The following is a 23992-nucleotide window of genomic DNA, read 5'->3' on the forward strand; positions in this document are numbered from 1 at the left end:
GTCGCTGTCTATTCCCGTTTTTGTCCTTAGCGATCAATATTAAAACTGGATATGGTTTATTACTACTTCCAGTTTAATCAGAGAGTTAAGGGAGCAGATTGAACCTGCTTTTTGGACGCTGAATCTATTGCAAGAAATCTCTTTTTGATATATCTGACCATTTTTGTTCTGATACCTGACGCAGCCAGACGGATGGATAATTCCAGCACTTATGCATTACATAGGGTCTATACCAACATTGACGTACGCTCCAGTCAGTAGCGTCATCTCAGATTCTGCCAGGGGGTGGAAAGGTGATTGTCAACCAACAATAGAGTCCCACTGTTTTTGTTAGTAAACAATTTATTTATTTATTTATTTATTAAAACGTATTTCTCAAATTCAGGGGAAACATTGTTCCATGCCATGCTCAAAGGACGCCTCCTGACTACAGTACGTATACCGTAGTTGATTGATTATGCTTTAATGGAGACGTCAAGTACAAGTGATATCTATCATGGGTGCCCAAAGGAGGGCAGAGGGCCCGGGTCCCCCTGGCTCAAGAAAATATATACATAATATAGCAAACCACGTATATTAAGTACCAGACCTAATATAGCAACTATGGAATGGGTCCCCTAAAAAATTTCTTCGGGCCCCCATAATATCTATCCTATACAAGATTTGAAGACTGATATGCCTATATATTTTTTTCTATTTTTAAGAATACGTGAAATTTAGGGGTTAAATTCCAAAGTTGGGCGTCCGTTTCCAGTGAAATTTTTAAAATTTACAGGAAAGATATGGATAATTTGATCGTTTGTGTGCTTGATAATATATAAGAGTCTCGAAAAATCTGTTTATTTGTTATATATAAACGGTTATAAATATGGGACTATACGGCGAGCGGAGGGAACTACTTGGCGCAAGGTAACCAAACAGTTGCATTGTGGGAAAGAAACGAGCATTTATGTTATCAACATGGCGAATGTACAAGGGCAATGAACTAGCAGTTTTAACATTTGTGAAGCAATACGTTGATAACGAGCAAAATCCTTTAAAAGTTTGTGAAGAGCACGGATTAATGAACCTAATAACAAATTGCAGAGTGTGGAAAGGAGATAACAGCGAAAAAACTTGACGAAAGCGGACGCCCAACTTCGGAATAAATGCCAAATTGAGTACTATCACACCATCTGACGACACAATTGTTAAACTGTGATTTTTTTATTTACCGTTATCTTTCCTGGAAACGGAAATATATTTATTACGAAATATAATAAAGATATTAAGCTAATATTCTCAGAAAGTTCACGGCTCATTTTTTTTAAACGCAAGAGCCTTTATACATAATATTATTCATGCTATTACGTTATATTGGCATCATATTAAATGCTCTCATCAGTTCCATGATCCAAAATTGTTGTCCCAACTGATCTATTTCCGCCAACTTTAGGGTTGTGTGTTTGAATATTTCTTACTCTTGATGGGTCATAACTCCACGGATCTAATTCTAGAATTCAAAATGCTTTTCAATTACGTTCAATCACTAGTCAGCCGTAATTATTGTCACTCGAAGAATTAATGCTAATAATATGTTGAGTAGAATTACTTATATTTTTCGTTTATTAAGACCTTATGTTAAAATTATCAACAAAGCGTACTCTCTCTTAATTCAACTAATCACCTACGTGTTTACTAATGTAAAATTTGTATATTTGGTTTATTATCCTCTAGACGATCGAAGACAGATTAAAGATTTATTTCTCTTCAAACAAGTTCAAGCTTGTTCATGTGATGCGCTCAAGGTTACACAGGCTATTTATCAAGACTCATAGTTGCCAGTTAATTACGAGTAATACTTTCACGATATTGGCATGTTTCCACAGTAATCAACTCTTTAAAGAATGCTCTTAAAGAAGAATTAAAGCCAAAGAATTAACTAATATCACTAACTTATTTTCCAAAGATTACTATTCATTAATTATAGGTATTAATTCTCCTATAACTTTGAAGAAAATTACGAATCAGATTGATGATTTTGAGTGCCAAAATTTGGAAAATTTAAGAATGAAATATATTAATTTATTAAAAAAGTAATATCTTACGAAATTACTTATGCAGTCATCATACTAGAGGTAGAATTAACCATGTGTCATCCCATTTTATGGGAGCATACTTATAGTCATGAAATATTAACTTCTCTTCGTTGGAAATTCTCTCTTATTGCCTTAGAAAGTGTTTCTTAAGGAATGATTTATATTAATGGGTGCAGGTTAACTTTGGAAAGGCTGAATATAAATATAGCGGGTGAACATATGCCACATAAACGACAGTGCTACAACCACGAACGAACTTATGCTAGATAGTCAGTAAAAGTACGAATGCTATCTAACCGAGTCAGGGCAGGAACACAGCAGCGGCCTCACGGTAGCGTGAAGGTTCGTCCATGGGGAGCAAGTGTGTCAACGGCGGTGGGTATTATAGGTATAAACGAGGATAATGGAGAAACACTTCATATAGAAGATACAACACTGTGTCACATGTATGATCACTTTGTAGATTGCCTTTTCATCACGGTTCCTTATGAAGTATGACGGGATTAAAATCACACTTTATATTTCTTATTTATACATTATTATACATGTAAGAAATAAGATCCCGACATATTTTGACTACTTATGCATCCTATTGTGAAATATAAGATAGTTCTTCCGTAGACTTTACAGATTATAGCACCGAAATAGCAAGCAATATGTACATCATTATCATGTTGTAATCATATTAATCTATAAGAAAAGCACTAGAAAGTGTAAGTCTTTACATTAGAGAAGAAGAAAGAGGGGCACTGGCAAACTGGCATAATTTGATGATTCACCAAAATAATCTACATAGAATTTTCTGCGGAGCCAACTGTTCGAAAAGTATGAAACTATTTTACAACATTTCGAAATGTTTCCTAATGAAGAGTCAACTTTGGGGTTTTAAGAACAGGTAAAAAATATATTATGTAAATACCAACCACAAACGGGGTGCTTAAGAAACAAAAAGGAGACATTTTGTGCCCGATTTGAATTTTCTCGGGACATCGGACGACTTTATGAAAAGCGGGACATCTGGTCACCTTACTTTGTGTGCACTTTCAAATTTATTTTATGTTACATTGGCATTAAACTGCTTCATGTCCTGTCCTATTCATATGCATTTCCTACTCTTTTTGATTTTAAGGATAGCTACTTGTGTTACGCGTTTTACTTCAAGCTCGGGTTCCCATGTTCTTCTTGGGTTACGTAACAAAACTCCTTGAGCGAACATGCTTAGTAAAAACGGAAGCCACAATAAAACAAGAGGTTTCAACTCATTATAAAGGGTTATTATAAAGGGTTCATTGGGTTTGAAAGTACTATACTTAAATAAAGTTTTCGATCAGGTTAACCATGATGTCCTCTTAAGCAAACTGAAATGTTTCAACCTCTCAGATTCGGCGCTAGATTTCTTTTCTTCCTATCTTAAAGATCGTCGCCAAAGGGTATCGTACCGAGGTATACAAACTGACGATTACTCAGTGCTCTCAGGGGTCCCTCAGCGCTCAAATCTTGGCCCACTTTTATTTTTAATTTTAATTAATGATATTCCCAATAGCCTGCAAAATTCATTCAGGCTACTATATGCAGATGACCTAAAATTCGGAAGATGTATTAGTAATTTCAATGACTCGGTATCTCTATAAAATGATATCTATGCTGTTTCCAAATGGTGTCAACTCAATGATCTGACCCTCAATGTAAATAAACGTTTTATAATGTCATAATCGCGTAAGAACACATCTCTAAAGTTTAAATATTGGATTGGTAACGTCAATATCAAAAGGATCGAAGAGTTTGAAGACCTCGAGGTCACCTTTGACACAAATGTAACGTTTTCCAACCACGTTAAAAAAAATCAGCGAAGCTTATAGAAACCTGGGGTGTACGATAAGAACTGGAAGAAATTTCAAGAAACAAGACACATTAAAAACGATATATAACGCAATCTTTAAATCGAAACTAGAATGCGCTGCCGAAATCTGGAACCCTACAAGTAAAAAGTATAGCCGCAAAATAGAAATGATACAATCAAAATTCGCAAGGTACTTAGTTTTCAAGGAAACAGGCACATATCCTAAATTTGAAACATGACAATGTTTAATTAAACAACTGAACATTGTATCCCTTGACAGCGCAGAAGAAAAGTTCGATTACTTTACCTTCTATATAAAATTTTAAACAACAAAATCCAAGTGTTGCAATTACTTGAACTTCTGAAATTTAAAGTTCCCAACGTTAGAAGACGTCCAAAAACAGTTATTTCACTGTAGAACATTAAGAACAAATATGATAAAAAAGGTCACCTATTTGGAGCATGAGTGACTTCTACAACAAATTGTGTGAGGTTGATCCAAGTATTGATATATTCAGATTGCCCTTCACTAAATTTAAAAAAGTAGTAAATTCTTTAAGTGCCAGAATCGATGATTAAAAGCTCATTTTGTCTGTTTGTTCTACTGTTGGTATGTTTATCTGTTTTTGTGAATACTGTAAATGGGTATCTTTATCTGTAATGTTCATTTCTCTAAATAAATAAATAAAATTATTGTTCCGATTTCTCTCGTACTTTCTTCCTTTGTTCTAAACACACACAACCATACATAATAGAAACGAGAAGATACATTTTCTTTCCTTTTTTCTAAATTAGACAATAAATCACCATTTTACCCTTGACCAATATCACCTTCAAGCAAAGAACACCATGTTCTATTACTTTCTTTTTCTCTTTTCTTTATTTTATTTATTTATTTTGGTTAGAAAGTTATCCTGAAATATATTCTTAAATTTAGGGATAGTTTCGTCCTATATGTTTGAAAGATTTCAACTCCAAACAAGCTCACGTTAAGCTATAGGCCTACTTCTCATATAGCTTTGGTAGTGTACGAGATCCACCAAAGCAACCAAATAATAGTCACTTCTACTAAGACATAAATTAATCTTTATATAACAATAGATAGATAGATAGATAGATAGATAGATAGATAGATAGATAGATAGATAGATAGATAGATAGATAGATAATTTGTGTGTATATATAACTATATTAAAAGTAGGTTGATTGAATTCACCAGACTTCATTGGGAGGCTTTAAGAAAAGAATATGCCATGTTCTATGTAAACTGTTTATATTTTTCTCTATAAAGGTTTATAATTAGTAAACATGTTTGTTTTTTTCCTCTGGGCAGTGGCGGATCCAGTGGGGCGATCGGGGCGGTTGCCTCCCCCAGAAGAGGAGACTTTCTTATTTTATATATATAAATAAAACCCATCCTAGAGTTTGGAGCTCTTAAAAGTAGCTCTAAGTAGCAGTATTACAATCCCCCCCCAGAAGTCTGTCCGGGATCCGCCCCTGCCTCTGGGGTCACCGTGGTTCTTCTCGTGAGGTTCGTGGTTTGATTCCTGGCCAAGTAAGTTTGTGGCAGACAACATCGTGTCCGTGGGTTTTCTCGGGATATTCCTTTTTCTCCCACACTCTCATTCCACCAATTCTTCTATCATCACTCGTGTTAATCATCCATCGTTCTTAGCCTAAAGGACATAATCGTGGGATGTTAAACTGAAAGTTTTCATATAATTTTTTCCTTCTTCTTTTAGGACATTGTAGTGAAATGAAATCTTTCAGTTTTACGTCCCACGCCTATGCAGGTTACGCTAAAAAAAAGACTGTGATGATGAGAAATGATTGCAATGGTGGAACAAATAAAGTCGGAGGAATCAGAACCCCGAGAAAACCCACGCACACGGTATCTGTCTACAGAAAAGTCCACTTGCCGCGAGCTGGGATCGAACCGAGATTGGGGTGAATTCAGACTCTTACCAATTATTAATTTCAACATTAAGCAAGTGGGACAATTCTTAGTTTTAAAAAGTATGGGTACATGGCTCAGTAATGTGATAGTAGAGTGCTCTCTTCTGGAGAGAGGGGTTTCTAATTCGATCTCAGGCTATCAGTGGCGGATTTAGAGGTAAAAACCACAACCCAGACTCAGATAAGTATATCATGAGTTTAAGCAAATCATTTTAATTTTAAATCTGTTTACCCAATTCGTTAACAAAACTAAAAATTAAAAAAAACGAACCATTCCTTTCACTAGTTACAGTTAGACATTAAGTACAATTTAGCAATTAATAAATTGTAGGCATTCACGGGTTTGGTAGCTGAACATATTAGTCACAAGACATTGAGCTTTCTGTGGCAAAAAAAATTGTAATTAACATTCAAGTTAGAAATTATCGGGAAAAAATAAATGTTGAATATAAGCATACAACTCAGGACTATTAATGTTATCCTAGAAGTGTCCAATGAAGAATAAAAGAAACGCTTACTATAAACTTGTTCATATACATAAGTAACATATATATAAGTAATAGCGTCAATCATTTTTGTCACTCAAAAAACTGAGCGGAAGTTAGACCTCCCAGGCCCCGGGCAAGATCCGCCACTGTATGTTTGTGCTGGCCAAATATCGTGTCAGTAGGTTTGCTCAGAGTTCTCTCGTTTCTTCCTTTTTTTTTCTCCTACCACACAATTTTTTAAAAAAAATAATAATTCACTTTCATTAATCATCCTTCTGAGCCCACAGAACATAACTGTGGAACGTACAACTAAAAATTTAATTTAATTTTATTCCTTTCCAATAAAATACATGCAATAATTCATGGTAACATAATTTTTAAGAAATTCGTTGATTTTTTCTTTTTAGTGAAATAGTAAATTCATCCCTTTCTCTTGACCGATTTCAACCCCAAGAATTGAAATTGTGATTAGGAACCTCAAAGACAATGATTAGGAAACCTTATGCTCTATTTTATCGATTTTCTTCTGAAATTGTTCATGAAATCATTCCCTGTTGCCCTTTTGTTCTTTATTAATTTAATTTTTACCCAAAGTAACAACCTTATTTCCTAAGCTTGAAAGAAACTTTCATTAGAATCGGACAAATTTTACAAAAGTTATCTCTAAACAAACAAACACACACAAATCATAGAGCTACTGTTTCAGATGGTAAAATGCCTTATGCTCGTTTTAATAAATTAAACTTAATTATGTTTAATGAAAATATTCAACTGGGGATGTATGATACGACAATACTGAAATTTAGTAATTTATTATAGACAGGATTGTTAAAAGTAGAATTAAAAATTGAATACACACATTTTTAATCTAAACAGACATTAGTCTATTACATTAGTTTTGTGTTTTATATGGACAATCAACTTATGAATAAATTATACAGAATAGGAATATTATCTCGTAATGTGATCGGTAAGATCTTCAGCGGTATGAGCCAATACATTATAGACGAACTGAGAAGAGTCAGCTGAATGAAATATAATATACGAATGTTTCTGGTGGGCGTGTCTGTTACAAATATCTATATTTCTAAGTGCATACAGTGGACGCTTAACGGAGTGGGATATAGAGGTATACAACTTCATTATGGACGTTTTCGTATTTCTGATGACAATTCTTTCGTTTATAAAATTAAACTACATAACTACTGCAGAATCTGCTGGTGAGTTCACAATGGATATTTTTAGCAATTTATCTCTAGCTATTATTTCCAAAAATAATAGAACCACTAAAGCATTAGTAAAGCAAGAGCTTGTAGCATAAACATAACATTACAGTATTTCAATTTTTATTTTTCATTTGAGTCACGATAGAAGAAAAGGAACAATGGTGAAATGATGATAATAAGAAAAAATCGAGTTCGAAATTTCAACGGATTTGATCATTTCATGGCACTTAAATGCCAAAACTGTGATATCTGGATGTCTATTCGTCTGTCCTTTCGTTGGTTCCTTCGTATCAACAGTGGCGTACTTAGAGGGTGGCTATTGCGCTCAAGCCACCCCCCCCCGAAATAAATTAGTTATATGCACAACTTCATTAAAATTTGTCGGCACCCAAAAGGAAAAATATGTGTGCTTATTCACGTGTTGTGCATAGCCCCCCGAAACAAAATTCTGGTCGTGGTTCCGAGCGTCGCCCTCAGCAAGGAACAAGGAGGAGGCAATTGCTCCACTAGATTTTAAAAGAGTGTTCAGTTCTTGGAAATACTAATTTGTCTCACATGCTATAGTACTTCATATATTTATATTAAACAGTATAGTATTATAGGTTATTTATTGTAGTTATTCAAGGTATGTGTGTAAATAATTATTGTTTTCAATAATGTATTATGCGCACGCGTGCATCAAAGTGTGTGTCTTCGCAACTGTACTTGGGTTCCGATCTTTTGCCTCCTTGTAATTAGTCTTTTGCTTACCCCTATGGAATCGGTCTTTAGCCCCCTTGCAATCATTCTTTCGGCTATCCCCATTGGAATTGGCCTTTTGCTCCCTTTGGAAAACAAATCCTGCGGTTGTCCTTGGGTCTCGTCTTCCATGAGCTCGGTATTTGCGTAAGAGGTCCCATCACGACGAAATTAAAATACAGCTTATTTTACAGTAATTATGTGACATCTTCAAGTAGATAAAAGATAATCAAAATGTGGAACAAAAGAGCCCTAGACAATATTATTTTACATGAAATACTGTTAACTATTCTATCAGGCCTTGTTTCTATTTTGTACTAAAACACAACACACTAAGCAAGGATATGTTATAATATGTTAAAAAAAAGCATGTAATAGTTTCGACACAATAACTATGTCTTCATCAGACTTCCACTCCTTCTGGCTGCTTAGGAGTTGGTCACTTCTTATATACTCTCCGGGTATCAACTTCTAATTAGGCTCCGCCCCTTCATTAAAAAGTAACACTGTAAAATTTTTAAATGAAAGGACGGAGCCTAATTAAAAGTTGATCCCCGGAGAGTAGGCCTATATAAGAGGCAACCAACTCTCAAGCAGCCAGAAGGAGAGGAAGTCTGATGAAGACACAGTTATTGTGTCGAAACTGTTACGTGATTGTTTTTTTTTTTCAACATATTATCACATAGCCTTGCTCAGTGTGTTGTGTTTTAGTACGAGATGCCGTTAACACGACTCACTTATCTGCTTTGGATTTCCAGCCATTTACAAATTCGGCATTTATTTTCGCGTTTCTAAATGGCTGCAAACGGGAAGCTACTAGGTAACTCGTGATAACGGTCCCTCATGTAAATTAATGTTGTCTAGGCAGATGCGTCATTTCAGACTTCTCTTGAGGGAGTCAAGAGCACCACCGACATAAGAGACTAGTATATTAGCAGACAATCGATTACAGTATATGTATTCCTCAAACTCTTGGCGGGCAATTCCCCCTCCTGCCTCCTAAATGACGCCCCTGTGTCTAGGTAGGACGCTCATGTTCCACATTTTGATTATCTTTTAGCTCAGCGTTTCCCAACCTTGCGGCACACTAGGGTGTAACTTGAATTCTCGCGGCACACTCATAGATATTATTATTATTATTATTATTATTATTATTATTATTATTATTATTATTATTATTATTATTATTTGCAAATATAAAATACCATGGTAATTTTTTTCTGTGATTACTGATCTCCTCACAGAGATGAAAGCTCGATCACTGGTTTTCCCCTATGCTAATTCATTTTGCATATTTTTTATTCTAATTTTAAAATAGAAAACAATTGCAATGAAATATAGAACTCAGATTTTTAAAAATACGTTTTCTTTTTTGAAAACTGTATCCAACTTTTCACTAAGAGCGAAGATCACTACATAACGAACGAACAAACAAATGTCTTGTACTTTTAACTTTGCTGTTTTAACCAAAACCGGTGCATATTATTGCAATCACACAGCTTGATATGCGTCGAAGTCAAAACACATCTGTTGAACAAAATGTTGTTCTGTCATTCACGTGCGAATGAGTGTTCTACGAACGTTCACTTGACGCGTACCGTACAAGTGCTTCCGTTTCTCGGTGTTAGTATAACTCTCAATTGAAGCGTAACATAGCAGCTAACTGTGGAAACGTGTACGAGCCAAAATACTGTCTGCTACACAGTAATAGATGTAGAATAATATATTAAAATTACGGTATTTTTTCCATGGTAGAAATTCATAGTAAAGTAAATGCAAAAATATACATTTGTTGCCTTTGTTTTGCAATTTGGTTACTATAGAATTAATAATTTTGTTTCAATTTCCTCGCGGCACACCAGCGGTCCATTCGCGGCACACCAGTGTGCCGCGGCACAGCGGTTGGGAAACGCTGTTTTAGCTACTTGAAGATATCACATAATTACTGTAAAATTAGCGGTATTTTAATTTCGCACAGATTAGGCCTCTTAAGGACTCAAATTACAAAAATTGTAACTCATTTTTGTGATAAAATCTGCTAAATTATCCGTTTATCACAAACTGCGATGAAATTTCGTGTTATTTCATCTTTATTTGTATTTATTTTGTTGATATTTATTTTAAGTAGAATTCATTTCTGACAATTCGCTTATGTATTATAGGTATTGATGACCTACGATATGCTGGACTGTGTTAAATCATTATTAAAACTTCCCATTAGCGCTATGATTCTAAACTGACACTCCTTTCCTCTTCCTCTTGTAGTTTGAATTCTTTACTTGCTAGCTATAGAGGAGCCAGCAAGAGAAGGTCTTTGACAGCTTGCAACGACGTTGCCACTAGTCACGTGTCAAGTTCTTTTCAGTGCATTTATAATGGCAGTTTTCTTAATGGTGTAAAACAGAGTAAACATGGTTGGTAACATTAGCACCGAAATAAAGATTCAATTTTTCCTCTACATGTGGTAAGAAATTTCAGGAACCATCTCCTGACGGATCTTCTATAGTACTTCTTTTGTATTTATTCGTTATTTCCGTCTGTTTGTCTTTTCGACTGGTGCCAGCAAAAACGGTAAGAAAGAGCGAAGAATCATTCAAATATATCAGTATCCAAAAGTAGGCTTTAATACTGGACACCCAAAATCAGAAAATCAACTATAGTTCCACAATCTGAAACGATATTCACTTGTTGTTTAATTGAAAATTATGCCAAAATATGGTTTCTATACAAATAGGTGTTTCCAGTACAATAAGGTGTTAATCTGAACTTTATCGAATAAGCCGGTAAATGAAATATTGTCAATTATATAATATTTTTTTTCAGGTTCATCTTTTTACTGTCAACTAAACACAACTTCTACAAGGCCAACAATTAGTCGTCTCAAAAAGGACTTACTATGTGGTTATGACAAGACTTCGAGGCCTGTGAAAGTTAAGACGACTGGTGTTTCTATCGAATTAAGTTTTTATTTGTCTCATTTAAGTATTGTAAGTATAAATTTATGTTTTACTACTTATTACTTCATCATTTGTTTTCTTTGAATAACTCTGCTTCACGTAATATTCCGATCATGTAGGACTTTTCTCTTTTCTTTCCTTCTGAAAACCAAGGTCTCGGTACTCGTGGTTAATTGTATTACACGCCTTCTGATTATTATAGCTACTGAGACAAGTGTTGAAATCTAAACAAGAGGAACAAATTAACAGGCGTTGCCATCTATTGATTTATTACATTTTATACATGCTTATAATACAGTACCAGCCCGTTTCTAAATCCAGCTTGACTCACGCGGCGCACAATAAAGTGACCATCTTCCTTGAATATTTTAATTTTCTGATGTACTGCCCGTGACGTACTCGGTTGGGTTGCACAAATTTAATGCAGGGATTCGAGTTCTTTCACTTTGACATATAAGTGTGGTCACAAAACATATTGGGCATTATGCAGAGTCGTTCTGACGCGTGATTAGTGCTATACTAAAGAGTTCGACTAACATATGTTTCCTGCAGTAGTGATGGGCTGCGGGAATATTCCCGGTGAGAAGGAAAATAAAAAATGGGGATATTCTCGGGTTTTTTCCCTGGCATATAAATTCCCGGGAAAGAATTTATTTCCATTTCTTTACTTTATCTTCCAAATTATAAGAACTATATGACTAATTACTTTATTTTTATTTATTATGATTTACTTTTAGGTTTTAAATAATTTGGAGGTTAAGAAAGTTAAAATTCCTTGACTGTACTTTATATAAATAATAATATGACTTTTAAGTTCCATTTCAATTTGCACTAAAAAAGTAGCAACCAAATAACTTACAAATGATGAAAAGGAACCAGTTTGTAAAGTAATGTAGAATTTCTGTAGATATAGAGGTGGAGTAGCATCAATATACCCCGAACCACCGTTAATAATAAACGCCACTCTGTCTCATGTCTCTGACTCAAATTTCTCAAGAGGTACTCGCAGGGACGTCATTTAGGGGAGGCAGCTGAGTTTGATATATATATATATATATATATATATATATATATATATATATAGATATAGATAGATAGATATATATATATATATAGATATAGATAGATAGATAGATTTTATCAATAGAGTAGTAGTAAATGAGTAAAAAACGCAAAATTTTACTTATATCTAGGGGTTTTGCCCCCCTCAAGCAAAATCTGAAATGACGCTCCTGGGTACTCGGACTTCTCTTATATGTGAATTAACGCATGACATTTGGAGAAATAGGTAGGAAGAAAGGTCGTAAGGCCGTGTGGCAATGTTACATGCAAAATTATAAAGATAAGACAGTATCTTGCAAATATTGTGAACATAAAAATGTATGCGCAAATGTTGATAAAATGGTGAGACATGTGTCTTCTGGTAGTTACCCAAACTAATTTGTTTATATCATTTAGAAATTTAATATGTTTATAATATCAGTAGTAGAATCAAGTTTAGAAAATGCACTTACATATAAATTTAAACTGTTTAGCGGTGTAAAAGTATGTGGACTTACTATATACCATTTTTCCCACATATTTACTTGTATATAACATATTGTAAGTAAATATACATTTATGAGTACTCTCTAAATATAATAAAATATTAATAAAATAAGATAATATCGCTCAGAATATACATTTTAAAGAATCCTTTGGAGGCAACAGTAATAATACACTGTGATACAGAAACAAATTTAACTTTGAAATTATAATATAGTAATAGAATGCATTTTTTGTGATTGCAAATAAATTCCCGGAATATTCTCATTTTGGGGAATTTTCCCGGGAATTTACCCATCACTATCCTGCAGTAGTCAGGCCTTTAGTATGATGCTAATCATACATCAAAACAACTCTGTATAAGGCGAATTGGCTCTATATCTTGTTAGTATCATTCGAAAGCTTATGTTCTGCACTTTGATTACATCATAGGGAATGTCTATGTGCTTTCGTCTATTTTCAGGTCTGAGACAATATTAGGCCTAAACACGATTTTCGTAAAATCTACTACGACGTAAAGGTAAAAGTGAGGGGGAACGCGTGGGACGGCATCCCCTTACCTCCAAAAAGTACGTACGGCATCACCCCAGTTCCTAAAAATTACAATGAGTAAAAATACACAGAAGGACGGCATGACGTCATGCCGCTATGCCGCTACTTACCGTTCCCCTAACTTTTCAGATCCACTTTTACCCCTCCTTCAATGTACTCAAATTCGGTGGCAGAGAAATCCAATCAGTTCGAAACATTAATGAACGCACTGTGTAAATTAAGATAGCATGACGAATATACAATGTAATGTAGTTCAGAAAATTCTTTAGTAAATAATTTTCATGCTTGGAAGGTAAGGAAGGTCACATAGGTCACGTTCTGTTATTGACGACTACGAATTTGAGGTGATTCCTGAAACAGATACGTGGAGAATGACACGAGAGGTTAAAGAGAAACTCTGGGTTGATCATTTGATCATTTGGAAAAACTAGAGAAGGTGAAAAGATGGATAAATTGAACAAGTACCAGAGAAATCAGCGTTTTGAATTCTGCTATTCTATGTTGATGTTCCTGCGATATAAAAGTGATATATTTCACACACACTCGCATATGCAAGGAAAACTTACTGTATGTTGTTTGGCAACGGACACAGTTTATCAGTTGTTGGGTCGCGCTTCTGTTTCTAAAACGTTTACAGCGCCGATGTTGCATTCGAAGAAATATATACTGTAGCGACTTGTTGTGCTTCGTGATTGTACTAATCCTAATCCACTACAGCCTACTCAATCCAGAAAAATTCAATAACTCAGGACATTTACGAAATGTATCAAAAATTACAATGTTTATGTTAAACAATGGTCAACAGCAAACGTCTAATCATGTTACATGACAATAATATGAATAAACAACAGTTCAAACATTACATGTATTGCTATACGAAACACTGCCCTATTCACCACTCGTCAGACCTCGCCCACTGGCTTCAACCTTTTCCATCGTCTGCAAGTGTTCGTGTAAATACATATCTTCGACAACCAAGACAGTGGTCATGATGTCTTTGAAGAACTTTATCAACCCAAAACGCAAATTTTTATATTACTCGGATTCTATAGTAGATAGGTCCATGTTGGTTATGTTTTAAAGTTCGTTTAATTTCGTTCAACTTCAAGCAACTTTTAGTAATTTACAGTTCAAAATTCTATATTAATTTAACAACAACCCAATAAATCGGGATTTCTCAACGTCGTCCACAGGGGCGTCATTTCAGACTTCGCTTGAAGTGGGCAAGAGCTCCATCGACATTAGACTTTCACAAAGTATATGTATTCTTCAAACCCTTGGGGGGGCAATTGCCCCCTCCTGCCCTCCCTAAATGACGCCCCTGGTCGTCCAGTCTGGAACAAGCGGCTTGGATTTCTGTATTTGAAGGGGGGTTGCATTTGATTCGATTCCCCCAGGATCGGCGCCTACGTCTTGAGCCACTCATGGTACCAGAAGAATATCGAAAATTCTTATGAGATTTTAGATATAAAACAACTTTTTTAAACACTGAGGAAATAAATCCAACTCATGGATTTCTTTTTCTGCGTACGCTCCCGCAATGATGATCCACTTGTCTTAATTCTAAAAATGCATCAACTTCGCTTCCACTTGAATCCAAAGAACATAATCTTCATTTACCCAATCACATAGTGAAGAATGGCATGAGCTTGATGCTATATCCTAAATTTCAGAATAGGGTCTATCCTTTCCTCACACCCTTAAAAATTGCTAAATCATATGAAGCAGTTTAGTTTGATACAAGAATCTCGCAACCCATAGATTTAGGTATACTCACTACTTACCAAACTATAAGTTGAAAATCGCTGCGGGATATATATATATATATATATATATATATATATATATATATATATATATATATATATATATATATATATATATTAATTTGACATTTAGATATGTAAATATTGCAAGTGAATTACATCCAGCGCAAAGGAATATGTCTGTCAATTAAATTCGTAAATCAAATTGAAATTCATCTTTAAAATTACACATACACACAACTTTCCTTCCACTAATATCAAACGATTTCACTAATCCACATGTAACTAACTAATCCTGCTTTTTTATATTCTTTAAAGAGCGTTGAACGATACCTATGTGCAGAAGATAAAATTCAGTAAGATCTATTGATTCCATAACATAGAATCCATAATCCATGACTTAGAATATAATGATTGACAAATTTAAAAACAACTAGAAAGGCTAAATTTATATGTAATGTCTGAACGACAACTTCACTGGCAACTGTCTTATGTAAAGTCAAGAATTAAACTGGCAATGCTTTTCAATAGAAACGCAGAAATAATAATGGTATCCAAACTGCAGAATCATCAAATCTACGAAGTTACGTTAGACTCACGTTGTTGACGTTACACTGAGAATCAGTTGTAAACCTTCCACTTTCCAGCTTCATACAACGTCTGAAATGAAGCGCTTATCGTATGCTTGGAAAGATCGAGTAATCGTTTGAAACTAAAGCATTGAAATAACATATTCGATGGCAAAAGAATGGCTGAAAATCAACATGGAAAATACCATATTTTTTTAAAAAATCCATAACATTTCACAATTTAAAAACCATATGCAAAAAACTTCATTGTTTTAAGAAATTGTGCGACTTGCCGGGTGAATCAACTTCCCGGGTGGTGCCTACGTCAATATATGACCGCCTCTAATACAATATACTCTTGTTCCAGTTTTCAAATTTAATTGAATTGAAGAATTCATTTTGTAAATACACAATGAAAAGAGGGTTAGAGAAATCACAATTTTAAAAAAATAGAAAGGGGTGTCGGTACTACGCACTGTTGCGTATCGCCAGGAGAAAACACCACCTTCATGTATGATTTAATCGAAGGATTTTCTCGCTCATCTGTACGTCTACGGACGTGGATACGGCCGTCATTGTGTTCGACTATTATCGTTGACAGAAACGACAACCATCACGAAAGATGACTACCCTCCCTTGTCTCAGCATAACAAACTATCCCGACATCAATGGTGAAGTTCTCGGCAATAAGAAGGTGTCAGACTTAATTATGAAATAGAAATATGAGACCGTGGATCCTCTTTCAAAAATTATTGTGTAGTGTTGATTGGTACCTTCACATGGAGTGAGAGGGAAATTGTATTATTGATAGTAGTCCAACCAGTTAGGGTGGTCCGAATAATCTTTTGATTCATGTTTTTTATCGCGTTGAATTTAACGTCCCTTTCCGCACGTGGCCAAATGAGACTGATCCTATTGTTTAAGATGTGACTGAAACCACTACATGGGTTTGTATCCGAGACAAATACAATTGCCGGGATAGAAGCCGGAACCACACGTTTACAAAATACTTTTTAGTACTTTTTCCTTACAAAAGAAAGCATTAAGAGATATATTACGATTTCTCCTGTTTTTCTTGTTTCCTGTAAGCCTATTAAAAGTTTCATATTTTCCTTTTATATATATATTCTATTTACTGCAAATAATAAACAGTTATTTATTGTAAATAATGATGTTCATAACTTATGGGTTCTGAAGATATTTACAATGCAACTGGAAAAGAATCGGCTTAAAACTCAAGATGACGTCTTATAAAAATGCTTTACAGGAAAACAATATGGAAATAATCTCCTTTTATTTAAATCAGTGATAACAATCTACCTTCTATATTCTTCGTGCGTTTATTAATACGAAATTTTTTAAATTATTTACGTGGCTATATTTGCTAAAAATTAAGTTTCTTAGTTTAATCTGATGAAAACTTACCTGGTTTTTCTCCTCGTATTCCGTTTGATTGTCAGGACCGCATTTACACATTTCTGAGTCCCAAACCAAAGCACAATTCTGCACCCGTAGCCTATTATTTATAATTTATGTTATCTTTCACTATGTGCAATGGAAAAAGTAGCATAGCAAATTTTGTCAGTCAACTTGATAGTTCAATTTCGTTGCTTTCAGAAAAGAGTACTTCTCCTTCAAATTGGAAGAAAACGTGCACTTCGGTTTAGGCATTCTCATTTATACAAAATTGGAACACTTCACTTGTAATGTAAGCTATTATCAACAATAGCTCAGCTGGTGCACTTTATGTAAGATTTCAGATCCGGTTTACTGCTGACGGACAACTGCAACTCTGCACTGCGAGTTTATTGGCTTGCTCGCTATGAAATCAGAGAGACTGGTGTGATAATTTGATCCAAACTGTTACATGTCACAGCATGTTGTTCATTTACTACTAACAGGGTCGATACGCTATATTGAGGGGAGAAACGGGACAGTATTAAAAAACGGGACATTTGCCTATCCCGAGTAAATTTACGGGGACGCGGGACACTCGGATCCGAAATCGGGACTGTCCCGTTTTTTGACGGGACGTCTGGCACGCTTAAAATTCACTTCTTTATATGTTTTAAGTAAAGAAATATGGTTACACTGTGAACGAGTGCTATGATTATATATATATATATATATATATATATATATATATATATATATATATATATATATATATATATATATATATATATATATATATAAGGTAAGTGCACCAGTAGCTGACACTGCTCCAAAAGCTGACACTTTTATCTTAAATTAAACATAATAAGGTTATTTGTGATCATTAACAGATTTCTCAGCGCACACACTTTTCTTGATGGTTTAGCAACATTTTGCTTAGTCGTGGTTAATTTGCGTGCCAACTGATAGAAGAATGACGAAGTTGAATTACGTGCTATGAAGAAATATGCAAAATGAGAAGAATTCTTGAGAAATACGGTAAGCCTGCTTACCTTGTTACTCTTATGTTAATTTATGATTTTTTTCTAGTTCAGTAGCATGTTGAATATGTATTCTGTTGGTGAAACAGTGTAGTGAATTGCGGGAGGAAAATTTTGTTAAATTTTAAATTCTAAAACTTCAGGAGGGGGGGTGTCAGGTATTGGTGTCCTTTTGTGTAGGGTTATTCCAGTAGCTGACACTGCATGTCAGGCATTGGTAAACAGCATAACGTCATTAATTTATGAATTTCATACATAATTTACACGAGAAAGTAACACTTGTCTTCTGTTATCAATTTCACTAAATTTGGATGTCTCGGTCCAAAAGCTGACAGGGGTTGTCACTTATTAGAGCAGCAAAATACTGTTTTGTACCAAAACCTGACATAAAAATTTTCAACGGATTTGAGGAACGCAATGATGCAAACATAATATTACAGAAAAAAAATGTGGTTGTTCTGAAGCAGATTTAAGACAAAATAAAAATTTGTGATCTGCTTCTTTTTAACTTTTCATTGATTAGAACACAAATAGATAGTGGCACTTTCTCCTGTAGTTGGAAACTAGATGAGCCGAGGTGTGTGACTAGCCGAGAATGCGGTATTTTTCCAGGCACTTTAAGATCCATCCAGAATTCTTAACGCAGACGAGACTGCATCCTTTTCGTTTCCGAAAGGAAGTAAGGTGTTAGTTCGTAAGGAAGAAAAAACTATATACACATATGCAAGCAATGATGAAAAATAATGTATGACAATGCTGATTACAACTAGTGCATGTATTTTGGCTCCCCCGATGGTTGTATAGAGTTGCTGGGGTATTGGTAGATCTGAGTAGGTTGGATGACAGTAGAGCCATTTTATGAATATATGACTAATGTGTTTCAACCATGGCTTGAAAACTCAAATATCAAAATTCTTGTGTTGGTTTTCCTTGATGGTCATGCATAGCATCTCACTGAGCCTCTAAGCACTTTTTGTAGTAACAATGGTATTGTGCTTGTAGCTTTGTATCCGAATTCCACTAATGTTCTTCAACCGATGGATGTTTCAGTTTTCCATCCACTCAAGAGTGCTTGGAAATGTGGTGTGCATCAGTGGAGAATCAAACATGACGGTAGAAAGCATAGAAATGAAGACTTTGCACCTCTTTTGGAAAAATACAATGAAAATGTCAATAACTCCTACTGCAATACAAAATGGATTCAGAGCATATGGTCTCTACCCATTTAGGAGGAACAACTTTAGAGATATCTTCCGGAAATCTCTCCAATGAAACTCATCATGGCCAAATAAATTAATTCTTGTGTTTCCTAAAACAAAGAATTTGTACTGAGAAAGTTAAAACAATCTCCGATTGAGATGGCACGCTTTTAGGCAACATAGAAGATAAAAAATATTTTCCTCCTATGGATGCAGAGAAGTGTAGCAGACATGATCCTCCACCCAGAATAGACAACAAAGTTACGGATGAAATATCTACTCAACAAAATTCGAATGACACTACTAATATATCAATTTCAAGCACTTCGGAAACTACAGGAACACACGTTTCTACGCAAGAACAAGTTGCGGAAGTAACTAAAATTTCTACTCATCAAAATAGAAGTGAAACTATGTTTTCAATTCCATGGACTTCGAAAACTACAGAAACTGACGTTTCTAACCATGAACAGAGAGTAGGGATGGTATCGAGACGAGACGAGACGAGACTTTGTACAGTCTCGGTCTCGTCTCGGTTTTAAAATAGCTGTCTCGGTCTCGGTCTCGTCTCGAGTCAAAAATCGCTGTCTCGGTCTCGGTCTCGTCTCGGTCAATAAATGCTTGTCTCGATCTCGGTCTCGGTCTCGAAGGCCAAATCTCGGTCTCGTCTCGGTCTCGTCTCGAAAGTCTCGAAATAAATAGGGGAAATTAAAATTGTAAAAGTATTATTATCGTAAAGTCTGACGTTTCTGCTTCTTATTTTTGGCCTTATTCTTGACTTAGAATTATAGTATGGTGTACTTCTTCAGAGCTAATTTGCTAGCGCTGATGCCTTCCATGCATGTGTTTCAATTTCAATCATCAGTGGGTATATCATATCTGGGATAAAATTCTAATAGTAAGCCATATTTCACTTACAGAAAAAGACCAAAAGACTTTCTCATATGGCCTCAGTACTGCCTATATAATTAAACTCTATTAAATTAACTACAGACTATACAGTAGTTTATTTCCTTCCTTAAAATAAGAATTGTTCAATACATTCTAACGGATAACGCAACACATAGCATACCGAGATTCTCATTTACAATTTCTCATTTATTATCCAATACATTCTGTTTTAACTGTCATTTTAAAAACATAATATAACGTTCATTATCTTAATAAATAGGGTAAATTATTACTACAATATATTTTGTTTAAAATTGATCAAATGCTTTATTACCGTTTCACATCTACGTGTTTAATTGACACCTTATAATACGAAATTCCTGAACTTTGTGGTGGAAGCTACGGCACCCATCTTTGCTATGTGTGGCCTCGGGTTGCATCACGAAACAAGTTAGATTCAAAGTCAGATGTTTCGCATAGTTCCACTGCCGTAACATAGATTAAGCTTATTCCTGAACTCTTAGCGGTGCATGTGATCTTTATTCGAAAAAACCAATCTTGCGTTCATTACGCTGATATTTTATATTGATTGAAAATTACTTGCGAAACATGAACACACATATTATATAAGTATATAGGTAATTCGAGCTATCTCTTTTCTCTCTCTCGCAAAAACAAGTGATTCTTAAGTTTCTAGTTTTCTTTTGTATTCATTTTCGTAGTTTTGCAGCAACATGAAGTATTAAATAGTCAAAAATATTTTTTTTCGCTGTACGACTTTCGTTAAATTTTGGATCTAATTTTACCTTACCTTACCTATTAAATTTATATATATATCTGAACATTAGTGGTAGACTATGCTAAGTCACTTTTTGGTCAAATTGAGTTAGAATACTTTTTTTTAATAGACTATGTTCTTTCTAGTGGTGTATTAATTTAAGTCTAAAGCCATCTTACTATTTTGTAACTACTTAGTATAGTTTGAAAAACAGTGTTATAGATCTTAGTTAAGGAACCGGTTTTTCGCTTTTCCTGTAAAATTACGAAATTATGACTTGGTTTAGTTTACCTCTGAGGTCTCGATATAAAATCATCACCATCATCATAATCAAGCATTATCAATCCACTGCTGGATGAAGTCTTCCCAAGATTTCTCTACAACTATCTATCTTGGGTAATTCTTTTCCAGGTTACTTCCCAGTGGTTCCTGATTTTGTCACAATTTCTTGTATGTGGTCATTTCCTAGACTCTTTTTGTCACGTGGTATCCAGTCTAAAATTGTTTTCGTCTATCGATCATAATTTCGTCTTGTAATATGTCCATCTCATTTTCCGGTCTATTTTAAAAATTATTTCATTAGTAGCAGTCATTAGTTGCCAAATAATTCATTTCTATATATTTGAGCTACAAATAGTTCATATCCTCTACTTTTGGAGCACAGACACGCTACTTTTTGATCTTCGGATCTGGCAACACTGACACAATTATTTAAATCAACGCAATGTAAGAACCCCCATTTGCTGTAGTGGCTAGTACGCTTGATTTTGGTTCGCATAGCCCCGAGTTCGATTCCCGGTGGCGGTAATGTTCAACGACCGAAGTTTTTCGGATCCCACTATGATCAGTAACTCCACGTCTCCTTTAGCCGCCCTAGCATAAACGTGAGACGTTAAACTAAAACAAAAAAGAAACCAAAAATCAACACACTGTGTATTACTAACTGTAAATCTTTGAATAATTACATATAGGTATATGGTATGGATCGAGTTTGAGGTGGTCGGTGGTCAAACTATAACAAATGAAATGCAGTTAGGGCGTAATTAAAATTTTAATAAAGCAGTGTTTTAATCTAAAAAATACACCAGGCCTAAGGCTTAGGGAGAACAACTAGTGCTACTGAAAAGTTGTCAGTTACGTTTAATTTCAGTTACAATTTGCTTTTACATGTAGGCTATTGCTGGAACGAAAACTGACATTAACATTATAAGTAGCCCAAAGACAATGAAAAACATCGTGTTTTGAAAACATTCTTGCATCATTAAACAAATTACGAGTAATTTTAAAATATTTTGCACTTTAGCTACGTTATTTGCACTATATTTATAATAATATTTAGCAATTTATTTAAGTGCGCAACATTGCTTAAAATAATGTAACTGCGACTTGTAATTAAAACTACTGAACACTAATGTTATAATGTTCCTGCCATTTGAGTTATTAGAGATCTCCAAAATGTTGATGTTAGTGATATGTATTGTCCTTTGTTACACTGAATAATATATGTGCTTTTGTGGTTTAATTTAATATCTAAATTAGAAATATGTAGAGTTCTTTCGTGGCTAAGCAGTTAGCCTATGGCGTGAGAGACCCTCCGGGTTAGATTCCCGGCGGGAGCTCATGTGGTTTAGATTCAACGTTAATCAGTACGTTCAGTCTCATATAGCCTCGCTACTGAAAGAGGCGTTAAACTCAATTTAAAAAATGAAATGAAATTTTTGAGTTTTATGTCCAACGGTTATGCCGGTTAGGCTAAAGGAGACGGTGATGATGAGAGATGAATGAAATGGTGGAATGAAGAAAGTGGGAGGAAACGGGAGAACCCCGAGAAAACCCACGCACTAAACTCAATTAACTGAACACAAATATGTAATATCAAACGTTGTGCAATTTGAGTAATTGGCAACACTGCTTGTTTATCTAGTGGTATTGCAGAGAATCTAGAAGAATTTCCCCTTCCATATTTCACACAGCATGTAAAAAAATTCAGCATTTTTAATATATATGACTATTATATAAGTTATAACTAGATGAAATGCCCATGTTTCGCATGGGACCAGTATTTGGAATTCAAGGCCTGTGGGAGTATCACTATCTCAGCAACCGTGAAAACTACTGTATGTATTTGACACTAATATCGGTCATTTTGTATTATTTTTACATGTCTCGGTACCCTCTCCCCAGCAGGTGAACTCCGGCCCGCATGCACTGGTAACTGAATTTGAAAGTCATCGCTAATGGAAGTGACACCATTGATCTCAGTGACCGCAAAAACTATACATTTGACACTAATACCGGCCATTTTGGATTACTTTTACATGTCTCGGTATCCCTCCTGTGAACTCCGGCCCGCAGCTGAATGGGGTGAATTTGGAAATTAATGCGATCGGAGTTTCACCATTGATCTCAGAGAACGCGGAAACTATTTGACACTAATATCGGTCATTTTGTATTATTTTTACATGTCTCGGTACTCCCCTCCCCCGCAGGTGAACCCCGGCCTGCATGCACTGCTGAATTTGAAAGTCATCGCTAATGGAAGTGTCACCATTGATCTCAGCGACTGCGAAAACTATGTATTCGACACTAATATCGGTCATTTTCTACTACTTTTACATGTCCCGGTAAACGCTTCCCCTCTAAGCCCCTCCTGATTCAAAATTTAAAAAAAACGCTTCTTCTTGGTCTGAGGCCTGGGTCATGATACTTGTCACCCAAATTTGGTAATACTTGGACTCTCGTCTGGTCCCCAGGCCGCACACAGGCAATCAGAAAGACAGGCACGCAGACACACAGACAAATAAACTCTTCATTTTACTTATATTAGATATGATATACAGGCGAGGATCGAAAGGGAGTGTTAAAGGGGTTATACCTCCCCTTGACGCTCAGCTATACACTGTATAAAATGGGCTTCAATCCTACTTCTTTCTTTACACTCGATACCCTCGATCATATCCTGGATCTGCTGGTA

At 35.1% G+C, this 23992-nt stretch overlaps 2 protein-coding genes across 3 annotated transcripts in view; one reads left to right on the forward strand and one right to left on the reverse strand.

Moving 5' to 3' along the window:
- The window catches only part of LOC145679736 (uncharacterized), a 51095-nt gene extending 49291 nt beyond the window's left edge, over positions 1–1804 (reverse strand). Inside the window, exon 1 of one of the 2 annotated variants that reach the window (XM_081750299.1) lies at positions 1671–1804. The gene's annotated coding sequence lies outside the window, so the exon portion shown is untranslated. Of the gene's footprint in view, positions 1–1666 lie in introns of both variants that reach the window. The other variant, XM_081750300.1, reaches the window with a different exon arrangement.
- Positions 1805–7473: 5669 nt separating this feature from the next.
- LOC145675559 (acetylcholine receptor subunit beta-like) overlaps positions 7474–23992 on the forward strand; it is a 75864-nt gene continuing 59345 nt past the window's right edge. Inside the window, exons 1-2 of the mRNA XM_081746069.1 lie at positions 7474–7582; positions 11150–11313. Coding sequence (XP_081602195.1) covers positions 7507–7582; positions 11150–11313 — 240 coding nt within the window. The 5' untranslated portion in view covers positions 7474–7506. The remainder of the gene's footprint in view (positions 7583–11149; positions 11314–23992) is intronic.

This window comes from Thermobia domestica, chromosome 2 (assembly GCF_964235325.1).
Source record: "Thermobia domestica chromosome 2, izTheDome1.hap1.1, whole genome shotgun sequence".
Lineage (NCBI taxonomy): Eukaryota > Metazoa > Arthropoda > Insecta > Zygentoma > Lepismatidae > Thermobia > Thermobia domestica.